The sequence below is a fragment of the Drosophila busckii genome, chromosome 2L (assembly GCF_011750605.1).
Source record: "Drosophila busckii strain San Diego stock center, stock number 13000-0081.31 chromosome 2L, ASM1175060v1, whole genome shotgun sequence".
NCBI classification, from domain to species: domain Eukaryota; kingdom Metazoa; phylum Arthropoda; class Insecta; order Diptera; family Drosophilidae; genus Drosophila; species Drosophila busckii.
Window position 1 is genome coordinate 11,743,222 of NC_046604.1, and position 14,070 is coordinate 11,757,291.

Genomic DNA, 14,070 nt, shown 5'->3' on the forward strand with positions numbered 1-14,070 from the left:
TTTACAACCACTTGACCGGCCAGTCGACCAGGCCAGGCCACATTACCCCCAGGGCCATGCTCAGACTCTTTTGTATTTATAATGCAAATATTACGACAGCCCAAAGCCAATTAGCATGACTACAGAGCAGCTTAAACAAACTGCAGCCACACACAAAACATTTTAAACACTAAATTTCAACTTCAGCCAATTTGACAGTTGCACAAACTTGTTCAGCGCAACAAACTTGTGAGCATCCAGTCCCTTGTTTCACACGTTTCGTTTTCGTTTCGTTGCGCCAAGCTGCAGTTTTATAATCAGTTGGCTCTCGAGTTGCTATTGCAAAGTTCGGCGTCAGATAGCCAGCAAACTATAGCTGTAGCTTGTTTAAGGAGATTGATGGCAATGGATTAGCTGCAAATGAAATTATGGTGTAATTGATAATGCCAAGCGATATTTCAATGTGTAACTTGAATAAGCTTTAAATATTTAGTTGTTGTTAAAGCAAAGATTAAAGATGTAAAAAAAAAAATTATTTAGCGTTAAGTTTTTATAAAATCAATCAATCAAAATACAATTTTTTATATTGCATTAGTATATATTTCGCTTTGTTATACAGAATTATTAATTTGAGGAAATTAAATTTAATTTGTTTTTTTTTTTCCAATTTATTCAGATGTGTATTTTGTTATTAAATTAGTTTGATATTACCTATGTGGCAACTTTACTTTATATTGTTTAAAATATATATTTTATATTTTATTTTAATAATTTATTAATTTATTTTATTGAGTGATTTTATAGCAATTGTTAATTGTTATATTTATTTATAATACATTGTAAGTCTTTTGCAATAAATAGAAGAATAAAAGAATAAACTAAAATTTAAAGAATAAATTATATTTATGCTGTAGTGCATTTGCAATTGTTGTTGAAATTTAAAAAAATATTTATTTGTCTAAATATCCGCTTAATTAATGCTGTGTGCATTTTTTTATATTTAATAATAAATAAAGCCGACTAATTGCATAAATGATTCAGTCTTTATTGACTAACAAATAAATTATACAAATGATTAAATTCCCATTACTAATTGCGTGGCCAGTAATTCAAACAGTTTGACCTAGAAAATATATTTTCAACAAATTTCCAATGCCAAATTGTTTACATATTTTTACGCTTTGCCACACCTCAGGGGAACGTAGCGGGCGGAAAGTTGGCCTAATTGTAATCATTAGGCAGAACAGACAGTAACAATAACAACAATTTACTAAACGCAGACAAATTTGCACAAATTTAAGGCAGGATGCTGCTGCTTCTTCTTGTTGTTGTTGTCAACATGCTCAGTTCTCGTTGTGGCTCTGGCTCTGGCTCTCAGCCGAGCGTTAAGCTGTTGGCTGGCGGGCATGCTATGCAGGATTCTGGCTAATAAATCATTGGTAGCTGACACGAAAATTGGCTTAAATGCGTTGGCATTATGGCCCAAAATCAACAGCAGACGTCCACGTCCACGCGACTGACACTGACTCGAGAATATTTTTTCAGCTCAAATGAGCAGCCTTAAGTTCTCTCGCTTGCTCTCTCTAATGTTGTCTAACGCAGCAGGTGCGTTGATTCTCAAAGCGAGGCCGACGCCACAGGATGCGTAAATTAAAATGCCGCATGCCAAGAGCAAAAGGCGCGCAAGTAAAAGGAAAAGCGGAAAACTCACTCACTCACTAGGCCACTCTCTGTCCATAAAATGGCGGCGCTTTGGGCGTTTATTGTTTTTGTTGCATAATTTTGCGGATACATAGATTCTCATTTGTATCGTTCGCTCTCGGTCTGTCTGTCTGTCTGTCTGTCTGTCGCTCTCTCTCTGTTTGCAAATTTAAAGCATATTTCTTGGCGCGCTGCCGCAAGAAAAATGGCATCATAAATAAATCTACTTTGAATTAGCGCCATTTACTTTACATTTATTTTTGCCACCGCGCAATTTATGGCAGCCGAGGTTTCAACAAAAGAACCAACCAACCCCTCCCCCTGCCCCTGTCCGCTGAAGCAGCAGACGTGCTTTTTGGCTAATGAAGTTTTCAGGTTTTTTTGCTTTTTATCTCGCGCCTTGCGTCCGTTTTTGAAGGTGAGTGCAGTCAAGCAGCAAGAGCAGCTCAATTTTTGAAGTGCGCTCAATAAGCTGCGCGAGCTTAATGGCTGCGAAATGTAAGATAGCTATTAGCTGTGATAATTTAATATTACAATAAATTGTATTCTTTATCAATAGCTAGAGACGAGCTTCGGTGCAGCAGCAGCTTGGCAAACAAACTTAGTGCAAGTTGGCATTTAATAAGCCCCAAGTGATTGCTACAAGCAAAAACTTTCTGCCTTTGATTCTATTGATTTTTACTACGACCCACCTTGGCATACATATATATACATCTATATATATATACGTTGCCAATTTGCAAGCACACAAAATAAAGTTATTTATAAGCATTAGGACCTTGGACTCGTCAATATAAAGCAAGCGCAGAGGGCAATGAATAAATAGTCAAGACAATGGGGCAACAAATTTTCAATTAATTTGGCAAGCAACTCAACTGTGTTTTTTAATAAATGCCAAAACAGCTGCCAACCAAATGCACGCGGACTTGAGTGTGGGTGGCTTGCAAATATCTGCAAATGTCACAGCTGGGGCCTGGCAAAGGCGTTTTAGCAATTTGTGGTTGCTGCAGCAACGCACAGCAGCAAAGTATGCAATAAATTCGATTTCAACGCTGACTTCAAGACTGAGTGGGTGGGGGGAGAGTGGAGAGAGCAGTAGTAATAACGATAGCTAAAGTTTGAGGGCGGCGAACGACTTTGTGCTCGACTTGGCAGCTTAGCCTGTTTGTAATATTTTGTGTTGCATAGTTGCAGGCGCTCCCACACACACACAGACTGTCATATTGCTGTGTGCCTCATGTGCCACAAATGTTGCAAAAGCTACGCTTACGTGCCGCTTCAGCAGTCAAGCAGACAAAGCGCTTTAAAAAAAAATAGGAACTGCATAAGTTTGTGTCAAAGTTTTTGCATCTTGCTTGGCTGCCTTTTGGCAATGACGTGATTTGCAGCAGCAGCAGCAGCAACTCGACGTGACCGTGAAAATGCAACTGCAGCTCATAATGCCAGATTGAGTTGAATTGCCAGCAAGCCACAGCTGAGACTCTTTATAGACTCGCCAAACTCAAGCGCCTAATTATGTTATCCTAGCTTAATTTAATGCTAAGCTAATCACTAAGCCAATTGCAATGCATAAACGTAAATCCATTTACACATTTGGCTGCATTTACTAAATATTTGATAATGATTTTGCACTCAACGCATTGCTCAACCTGATAAGGGAATTCCGCCCCACCAAGGACTCTGCTCCATTATTGATTTCGCAGCAGCGTCATGTGCAGCTGCTGCAACGAACGCAAAAGCAAAAAAAAACTCAAATTGCCGCACATTTTGTGCAACTTCATTTTGTGGCTGTGAAAATTACAAGCTGCTCGTAAAGAAGGCGTTGAACAAATGCGCTAAATTATTGCAAAAAATTTCCAACACACCACACCACACACAACACCTCAGCACAGCGACCCAACTATACGATATGCTTGCTCTGTATACATTTTGTGCTTGCTCTGCAAGCTGTTTGTCTATTTATATACGCGTGTGTTTGTTGCTTTCACCGCAAATTGAATTGCCACAGACCTCAACGTAGCCCCAAAAATTTAAATAGGTAATATCGGTAACTACAAAAGTTTATGACTGCTCGCTGGCTATTTATAACTCTAACCTTTTTTTTTACTCAACTCTTTACATGGCGTCTACAGCGGAAATGCAAAATCATGAGGAGCTGCTGGAGGACATACGTGAAGATACGGCAATCAATACGATACCAGAGAAAGGTGAGCTTAGTGCTAAGTGAAGTGTAGAAACAAATATAAAGGCAGCTTTCGTTTTTATGCTAAAATTGCAACTCAGTTGCAAATAAATAAATATTTTTTATAAAATATGTTTGCAAAATATTAAAATAAAAAAAGTAGCTAAAAACGCAATTTTGTAATAAATATAGCAATAAGTATTAAGCAGTACATAGTAAGCATAAGAAATATTAAGTATACGTAGTGTAATAAAATTTAAAGATTAAAATTTTTAAATAATGTTGCCAGAAATTATATATAATAAGAAATTCTTTTTTTTAATACAGCATTAAAGGTTGCATAATAAATATTAAGTATACGCACTGTTTTAACATTTGCCAATAATTTCCTAAGCTTAATAATTCTAAAAAATTAGCTTAAACTCAGCTTTATATATTATTTAAATAAATTAATTTTTTTAAATACAGCAGTATCATTTTATAAGAAATATTAAGTATACGCACTGTTTTTACATTTGCTAATAATTTTCTATGTTAAATAATTATTAAAAAATAACTAAAACATAGCTTAATATATTTTTTAAAATAAATTTCTACAACTTAGCAAGTAGCTAAGCTTAGCAGCTATAACGCTACGATTAACTTAAATTTGACTTAAGCTAAATATATTGTAGGCTTTTGTTGCTGCCTATAGTGCATTTGTTATTCGTTATTATTTAATTAAATTTCTCTTTTCGTGTTGTCACGTGCTCATGGCTGCCCCCGCTGCCCGCAACTCGCGTGTTTAGTGTTGCTTCCAATGCTGAGGCGCCATTAAGTCAGTTTCAGTCGTTTCAACGATTTCTGTCTGTATCTCTCTCTCTCTCTTTTTCTTTACGCTGTCTGAGCTGCTGCTGTTGCGCACTTGTCGCAGCATTTCTAATGTTGTTTTCTTTTTTCTTCACGCTTTTAAATTTTATTTATTGTAAATTGTATTTGAAACGTGCTGAGGCTCCATGCCCGTTACGTTTGGCCCAGCTCTAAATGCTGCCCTTGGCATGGATATGTGTGACTTTGATACGCTCGCGTGTATGTGTGTGTGTGTGTGTGTTTGAGTGTCGTGCAACTTAATAGAGTTGTTTAGCATTTAAATAGCGCCATTTGCTGGCTGTTGTTGTTGTTGCTTATTAAGTTGAAATGCCGCATGGCGACAAGACAAGTTGAGTTTACTTAATAAAGTGAGCTTAAAGTGCCAAATGTGTGTGAGCCTATGAATGCGAAGCTTATAGCAATAAGCCGCTTGCTAGTGGCAACATAATTGTAGTTTACAATTGTGCAAGAGTTCGATAAGCCAAAGGCATAACTTCAAAAACAGACATCAATAGGCTCAAGTCTATTTTTGTAGAGCCGATAACAATTACAAAATAAAGCAAAGAGTCGTTGCTAAGCCACTGCAAAACCACAAGCAGCGTATGCTAAGCAAACACACACATACACACACATGTATAACTGTTGTTAAGAAACGATTTGCTTGAACGTTGGCATTTATCATAAACATTAGGTTAAGCTTTAGCGGATATGCATAAGGATATGCAATAAATCCACACCAAGACATATGCACATTAAATCCTAATTTCATGTGCTACATAAATTTACTAAACAATCACACCCAGTGCTTAGCTGCGCTCTCCCTCTCTCTTTCACTCGCTCAATGTGCGAATTTGCGCATATTTACACACGAACGCGCCAAAAAGTATGCTATAAAAATACACGCAATCCAGACACAGCAACTCACCCACACACACACTCATATCAATATAAGCAGCGCGCAAATCAAATGAGTTGGCAAAAGGCAACAAAAATGTAACAACAGCCAAAGCGACTGAGCGAGCGAGCGAGCGAGTGCGTGTGGCTTTGCAAGACAGATTAAGCGACTGTGCTGTGCGCTTGTGCTGGGGACAGTCTGTGGCAAATTTTTATTGACGCAATGCGGAGCTGGGTAATCGAGCCTATTAGGCAACAACAGCGTCAGAGCTTTGGCAGCGCTATTATTATTATCTACTCAAGCATAAAAGTAAAGTTGAAGCATTTAAAGCGTCTGGGCGTCTGCTCTTTAAGTGTGTGCAGCATTTGCTAATTTGCATGCAGTTTAAGTAGAGTTTAGGTCTTCATAGTTTTCCATGATGTTCAATTAGTCTCTTAACAGTTTGCGCTGTTATCTACAGCCAAGAACGTGATGTTGCCACACAGATTAGGCCAAAAATAAGCAACATGACAACGCCAAGGCAAACACAAACGCAAACACAAACAAAGTTGCTGTCATTGTTGTGGAGCTGTGAGCTCTGAGCTCTGTTTACCCCTTGCTGGTGAGAGTTTTGATGCCACATCAATAAACATGCCACAAAGCCGAGCGGGAGGGCGCCTCACACTCACACGCAGCTCAGCGCTCTTGACTGCTTTTGCTTATCACATTGTTTACGCATTTTGAGTACAAGATTGTTATGTGTTGATTTGCTTTAACTGACGCGTGCCCCGCATATAAGCGAAAAACAAAAACGCCGATGTGCAAGTGAGTTGAGTTTTATTTTCTGTATGTTGTCGTCTTAACTTCACTCACTCTCACTCTCAAGGCGTATGCGTAATGTTGTGGTCTGCCTGCCATGACAGTGACAAACAAAAGTACACAGACAGACACACACTTGTCGCTTATGTGTGTGTGTGTGTGTGTGTGTGTGTGGCGTATTTCGAAAGTTTTAAAGCGCGCTTAGGCCACAAAAACCACAAATCTGTTGCATACTTGCGGGCGCGCGCTCTTAAAGTCAAACCCGCGTGCTTTACGCTACGCTGACTGCTGCAGCATTGATTGACTCAGTGACTTATTGAGAGTGGCCTAAGGCAAACCGCCAGACAGCGTCAAGTATTCGACTGACTGTTGAAATCGCAGCAGTCTGAGCTGCTTTAGTCACAACCTTTTCTCCAACAATTGTTAGCTCATTCTTTATGTTTAGACATCAAAATTTATTTGTTCGTTTTTAAAATTCTAACATTTTTTTAAGCAGCATGTTGAAACAAGTCGCTGCCGAGCATATGTGGGGCCAACTGCTGCAGCTCAAGCCCGAGCATGCAACAGAGAAACAATTTATGAACTTTCTCTTTCATTACTGCGTGAACAAAAGCTGCAGAGAACAGGGCGCCGATCAATTGACCAAGGCTTGGAATAAGCTGCCAGAAATAACGCAACTACTTTATGAATACGAGACAAGTCGTACCAACATTCAGGACAACATGCCCCAAGCTGGCGGCGATGGCAAGCAGCAGAGTCGACAACTGCTGGTGCCCAATAATTCATATGCTTGTGTGACAGACAAAAGTTTTATAAAACCCAAACATAAACAATAAATTAAATAAGCTATTGCAATGTATTAAAGTTGTTTATACTTAGTTGGACAACCATTACTCATTTGATTGATTTTAGTTTAACGCAGCTGAAATGCTGAAGATAGAAATTTTTGTTGTCCTTCGCGAAAATTAAGCCAATGCAATTGCTTTCATATATATAAAATTAAATACATTTTACCAGTATAAAATAGAGAGTAACAATGAAAGAGATGAGTCATTTTTATTCAACAAATAGTGAGAATTAAATATATATTATACCTTATTTTGTATTTAAGCAAGGGTTGACACAAGCTTTATTTATTTAACATTAATTTTGTCATGCTCAGAGATAAGCATAAAAGTATATTTAATAAATTGAAGCAACAAAAACTAACCACAATATGAGCACAATAACAATAAAACTCAACAACAATGGCATAAACTAACTATAGGGGCGAATCACACACACACACACACGCACATTTGCTGAGCGTAAATTCAATATATACAAAGCGAATAAATAAATAAATATGTAAGAAATTATTATTTAAGTAAAAGTGCATTAAATTTTATTATAAATAATAAGCGTTTGCTGCTGTAGAACAATTTATCTTAGAACTGAGGCTCTCAGCTTTATACAAACAAAAAGTTAAGCTCCCCTATTCTAAGACAAACTGAACCGTACGGCTTATATATACATATGCTTAAAGTCATTGAGGTTAACTTTCAATCTAGTCCAATGAAAGGTATATACAGAGGTTTCGCTGCTTAAGTATCAGAAACTCTCTTTTATGTACCTTGTTTTAGATTAGATTGTTATAACTATTTAAACTCTTACAGATCTGCCCAAATTTGGTGAGCCGCTGCAAAATGTAACCGTGCCCGTGAGTCGAGAGGCTGTGCTGCAATGTGTTGTGGATAACCTGCAGACCTATAAGGTGAGTTGGGAGCAGCAGCTTCAGCTGTTGTCCGCACAGTTTACACTTCATCAAAATAAAACGTGGCATGTTGTGGGTGCTGATGCTGCTGCTGCTTAAGTTGTTTGCTCTCGTTAAACGCATAATGCTTGCCTGACCCTTTTTGCCTTTTTTTTCTGTTGTGTTTTTTCGTTTTGTTTGTGGGTTTCAGTTACCAACCCACACGTTGCGCACCCCTGGGCAACAAGAAAAAAAAGAAAACGAGTTGTTCAATGAGTTGGCCAAAACGAACAGGGCCCTGGCCACAAATTTCTGTTAGTCAGGCTTTTAGGCGCATAGCCTAAACGAGTCCATTCAATGCCCGCACGCAACAAATTGATAATCTCTTAGTCCCACCAGCTCTAATGCTTAATGCTTGGTAATGTTAACACTTAATAATGCCCCAGCTCGTTGTTCTTAAGCGTACAAATTGAAAGCTAGCGAATTGATGTCTCATATCTAAGCCATAGACAACAATTTCTCTACCTTATAACTTGAGCGCTTCGACGTTGCGTACTGCGTTAAATATTTCAATTAGTTTGCTGGCTTCTCATTTCATGCCAAACTACAAGTACGCCGGACTGTATAGTTTTATTTCCAACTACAAACTATACAATGCGGAATACTCCAAGCTTAGCATAATTTTTAAAAGATTTTTATCCACACTCAATTGCACTTGATTAGTTTTAGTTTGTAGCAGCTGTTAAAAATTATTTGCATTTAGCGACACTTTATATGTCTAATAAATGAGTTGCAGCCATGCTAGCTGTCCATTAGCATTGGGGGCACACACACACACACACACTGACAGCTGTATATGTGTTAGCAACTATTGTTTGCATTACTTTAATATTTCTTGCTCTTTGTTCAGATTGCGTGGCTACGTGTCGATACACAGACCATTTTAACGATACAAAATCACGTCATAACTAAAAATCATCGCATGAGCATTACTCATGCTGAGAAACGTGCTTGGATATTGCGTATACGTGATGTAAAGGAATCGGACAAAGGCTGGTAAGTGATGCATTAAATTTAACTCAAAGTAGTTCATCAATTTGAATTTGATTAGGTGTTTGCCTAAAATTTATGCTTGACAGTTAATTTTAATACAAATATTAATTTTTAAATAAAATTAAATTGTAAGCTATAGTTAAAATGTAATTTAACACACATTTTAATAAATGTTTTTTTCTTTTGCAGCAACAAAATTATAATTATTTTTGTACTTCATATTGATTGATTGGCATTAAATTATTATTCTAATTTTGTTGTTAGTATTTAATTGCAGAAAAGTTCAATGATATTTATTTATTTAATGTAAACTATGTACAGTCGACGATAAAGAAAAAGGATAACAAAAAATATTTAAAATTATATTATAAAATTTAATTTAAAATTATGTTTTTGTTTTTAGATTTGATAAACTTATATAAAATGAATCAAGTTCGTTTTAATTCCCCATGGATTTGACACTGTCCATGGCTTTAAATTATACAATATAATAATTTGTTATGCTTTACACATTTTTGCTTTGTTCTTTAACTATTTAAGTTTTTATTTTTAAGCAATTTAAATCAAAATTAAATGTGTGTAGCCTTAGCCTAACATGAAATTGCTTTTAATTGGCAGGTACATGTGCCAAATAAACACGGATCCCATGAAGAGTCAAGTGGGCTACTTAGACGTTGTGGGTAAGTGTTGCTAAGCGAATTAAAAAAAAACAACAACTTTAGCTTTATAAACTGGCAGCATTATGAGAGTAACAAAAGCATTGCACGCTTGCTAAGTTAATTGCATATTTTCACAAAGTTTTAGTAGCCCGCAATGCTTTTGTGTGGCTGCAATTGGAGAGAGCTTATGGCTTATAACAGCGACTGCGACTGCGACTGCGAGTGTAGAATTAATTGTAATTTGTTTGCTTGCCAGCCAATTGATGGCGCAGCCACAATCAAGCGGCTGTTGCAAGTAATTTAACTTTTGTTAGCTTTTTTTTTCGTAGCCTGGCGCTAATTACTCAAACAAGTGCTGAGTGCTTAGTTAGTTGCTGCTATGCGAGGGCGTTGCAAGTTCCGCACAACTTTCGCAGCTCACAATTGGCTCTAATTGTGCAGCGACTGCCAAACTATTGGCTAATTGAGTTTTTGATGGGGGGGGGGGGCGCCCCAGACATTCTTAAAGCTCTGCACACACACTTCCATTTCACTTAGCCAGCGCATTAGTTTAAATGTTGTCTAAAGTGAAACAATGCCCCAGCGCGCCAGGTAATGAAACCATTTACATGCAACATGTGCCCCTGCCCCCGCCTAGATCGACGCGTGTCCGTTTACAGGCGCTGCACGTTAATTATTCAGCTGGCGTACGCAAAAGCTTCGAGGCAGCTCCAGCTTCGATTACCAGACAGATTTTAAATGGGAAAATGCGCGCGCCCGCGCTACCGAGACTCAATAGCTTGGGCTTTTGTCCAGAACTCTCTCGTCATTTGCTGCTGCTGCGGCCGTAAGTAACCACTTTGGTTGATTGTGTTTTCATTGATGTCGAAATTCATTACACTGCGCGAAATTGATGCAGCAGCTTTGCTTCGAAATGAACTAAGTCTGCGCTTTCAATCAGCGCAGCTCTCACGCTTGAATATTTATTTAAATATGGTCAGATCAACAAATCGACTACACAGCAAATCAAATAAAATTTTATAACAAAAAGAGCGAAATTGTTTATTGTCGATAACATACGCTTTAGTGCCCACAATGCTTTATTCAGTACCATAAGCAAAACATCAATGGGCGCAACAATTTATTGTTTCATATAAATTATTCAATGCGGCGGCTGGCTGCCATACAAAAACAAACAACACACACACACACACACACACACATAAAAAAGAAGCAAAAAACATTAAACTAAGCGCACAAAAAAATGCAAACTTTAAACTGGCAAAATGGACTAACATGACCAAGAGCCACCGAAAATGTGTTCACAATTTTCATGAAATTTGTTGCTCGCTCAGCGTTCAGTCGACCAGTCGGTCGCTCGGTCAGCTTTGATGTATGACAGTTGTAGTAAAGTCCAGCAGAGTTGTGGCTCATTTCTTGATTGTGCACACACACAAAATCGGGTGGTGGGTGGTGGTGGTGCTACCAATTGAGCAGTGTGAAAGTGTCAAAACGTCGTTGGCTGGCGTCGAAAATGGATTTGTTGACTCAGTGTGCAGTGCAGTGAAAAAAAAAAAAACAAATGACACTTTAATGCATTAAATCCACAAGCAACGAGCTTAGCTACTCGACCAGTAATGCTCTTTAAGTGTTTATTTAAGGTTCAAATATGGCAGCAGTATGCAATAAATTTGACACACTTTTAATTTGACAGAGAGTTTATTACTTACAATAGTCAAGTCGACAAAGTAGCAAATATTTATATTAACTGCTTCAAAGTACATAGAAAATTGTATATAATATAAATTTTTATACTTTGAAATATCATTTTGCAAGTCGAACAAAAATTATTTCATGATTTTTTTTGGCAGGCAAATTAATGTTGCTTTGAAGAAATAAATAAATAAGTATTTCTTTTACTTTGAGAGACACAAGAAATAAACTTTTTATTCTCATTTTATTTACGAGTCGTTAAAATAGTAACAAAATAGTATTTAGCTGTTGAAAATAAACAGAATTGAATTAAATGGCAGCAGTATTTAATAAATTTGAAAGACTTTCACACAAACTTTTCATATACATTTCATTTATAAATAAATAAGTGCTGAATGTCAAGAGGCAACTTTCATTAGCCCACTGAATTGGCTTTTATCGCAAATTATTACACATCATTTAATAGATGTATAGCCAAGCCCACTCAACTGGCTGCCGCTGCCGCTGCCGCTGCTGCTGCTGATTGAAGCATGTGTCATGACTGAGCCATTATCGTAAGCAAGCTGGCAAGTTAATAGCTCTGCGCCTACACACACACACACACAACTTGTACAGCTTGTAAAACATGACGTATACGTAATGTGTGTGTGTGTGTGCTTGAGAAAAGTAAAAGTACAACATGCACATTATTGTTAACATGAAGACTTTTAAGTTTCAATGTGCGTCAGCAGCGCCTTTTGTCAATTGTTGGACAATCAGCCAGACGACAACGACGACGACGACGACGTTGGGCTTTGAGCTTTGTTGGGAAGCTGTCATTGTAATTTAAATTGCCGAACTGTTGTGATTTACGTCATATTTCTACGTTTGCAACGAGAACAAATTAAAAGGACTTCATTGCTTAAATACACATTTCATTTTGGGGCGCCTGACAAAAGTGAACGCAAGCGGGACGCACATTCATTAAGCGTCCCACACTCTCACTCTGCTCTGCATATTTTTTGGGCAACTGAGAAATTGTCAAGCGTAAAATTATAATTAATTGCCAAGTAACACCCAGAGAGAGACTGACAGCAGACAGACAGACAGAGTGGACTGAGCCAGTTGCTACAGCAGCATGTTGCATGAATATGTCAAACAGACAAAAAAAAAAAAAAAAAACTTGCAAATGCATAAAGTTTCACTCGCTCTGTGTCGCTCTCTCTCTCTGCATAAGTTGCATGAAGACGAGCAACGCTTTAATTGGAAAGTCTATCTGTGCTGAAATTAAAAGCCTCTAATTGCTTTTGCATAACTCAATTATTTAAAATCAATTTAAGCCTGTGCAAATAATTACTAAAAACTGTTTATTTATATAACTCTCGCTATCTCTCTCTCTTTTTGCTGACAACCAAACTACAACAACAATAATGTTCATAACTGTATGGCTGCCAACTGCTGACACCTTGCGAACGGCCCACGCGGCGTATGAATAAAAACCTCGCTTGTAACTGTTGCCATAACTGCATGTAACTGTCGCTGTGTGTGTGTCTGTCTCTCTGTCTGTCTGCAGTGCCACCAGACATACTGGACTATCCCACCAGCACCGATATGGTCATACGCGAGGGCTCGAATGTGACTCTCAAATGTGCAGCGACCGGCTCGCCAACACCAACGATAACCTGGCGGCGCGAAGGGGGCGAACTGATACCACTGCCCAATGGGGCCGAGGGTAAGTGACCAACCACTAGCGTGTTTAACTGCGAGTTCAAGTGTCTGTCTGTCTGTGTGTGTGTGTGTGAGTCAATTGCTGTATGCATGACAAATAGACTGCGGCTACAGTTTTGGGTTGCATCGCAGCTTTGCTGCGTGTTTGCTTTGCATTAAATTTCAATTTCATTGCTCGCTGCTCCGACTCGGAGCGCGCGCTTATAATTAGCTCGAGGTGCTGGCTAAAAAGCTACCACAGCTCACTATAATTAACTGCTCGTGACTGCCCAAGTGTGCTAATAACTATATAATTTAGCAGCCTGCGCTTAATGCCTTAAATGACTTATAAACGCTCAAGTCAAGCAATTTTTAAATCAAATGCCAGCTGCATGCAATAAACATGCACAACTAGTTTGCTCAATTGAGCAGACAAATTCGACTTGACATTAAGCTTATGCCAAAGCTTTGATGATGACATGTGCACAAATGCAAAGAAAAAGTTCTCATTGATTAAAAGTCCTTGCCCCTTGGCAAATCCATAAATTCCACATGAGACATTGCAAAATGCAAAAGCAAAGCAACAAAAACAGCAAGTTGCTAGTCCTGTGTGCAACTTTAAATTGCATGTGCCTTAAGTCTATGAATAAATAATATGGCAGATTTGATTAGGGACGAGTGAGCTGTAGCTCAAATAAATAAAATTGAGTTCTAAAAAATTTGCAAATCATTAATCAAGTATAAATACACACAAAATATTCATTTAATCCTTGTTATATTATTTAATATTAAATAAAGATTTAATTAAGTCTAAGCTAGCTTAAGCGGCAGATCATAAAAACAT

The 14,070-nt window shown here is 37.8% G+C and overlaps 1 protein-coding gene across 7 annotated transcripts in view; it reads left to right on the top strand.

Annotated features, from left to right (window-relative positions):
• The window catches only part of LOC108594271 (lachesin), a 34,323-nt gene that overhangs the window by 10,627 nt on the left and 9,626 nt on the right, over positions 1 to 14,070 (top strand). For all 7 annotated transcript variants that reach the window (XM_017979403.2, XM_017979406.2, XM_017979404.2 and 4 more), the window contains exons 3-7: positions 3,813 to 3,887; positions 8,060 to 8,157; positions 9,047 to 9,192; positions 9,808 to 9,869; positions 13,093 to 13,251. In XM_017979403.2, the coding sequence (XP_017834892.1) occupies positions 3,813 to 3,887; positions 8,060 to 8,157; positions 9,047 to 9,192; positions 9,808 to 9,869; positions 13,093 to 13,251 (540 nt within the window). The remainder of the gene's footprint in view (positions 1 to 3,812; positions 3,888 to 8,059; positions 8,158 to 9,046; positions 9,193 to 9,807; positions 9,870 to 13,092; positions 13,252 to 14,070) is intronic.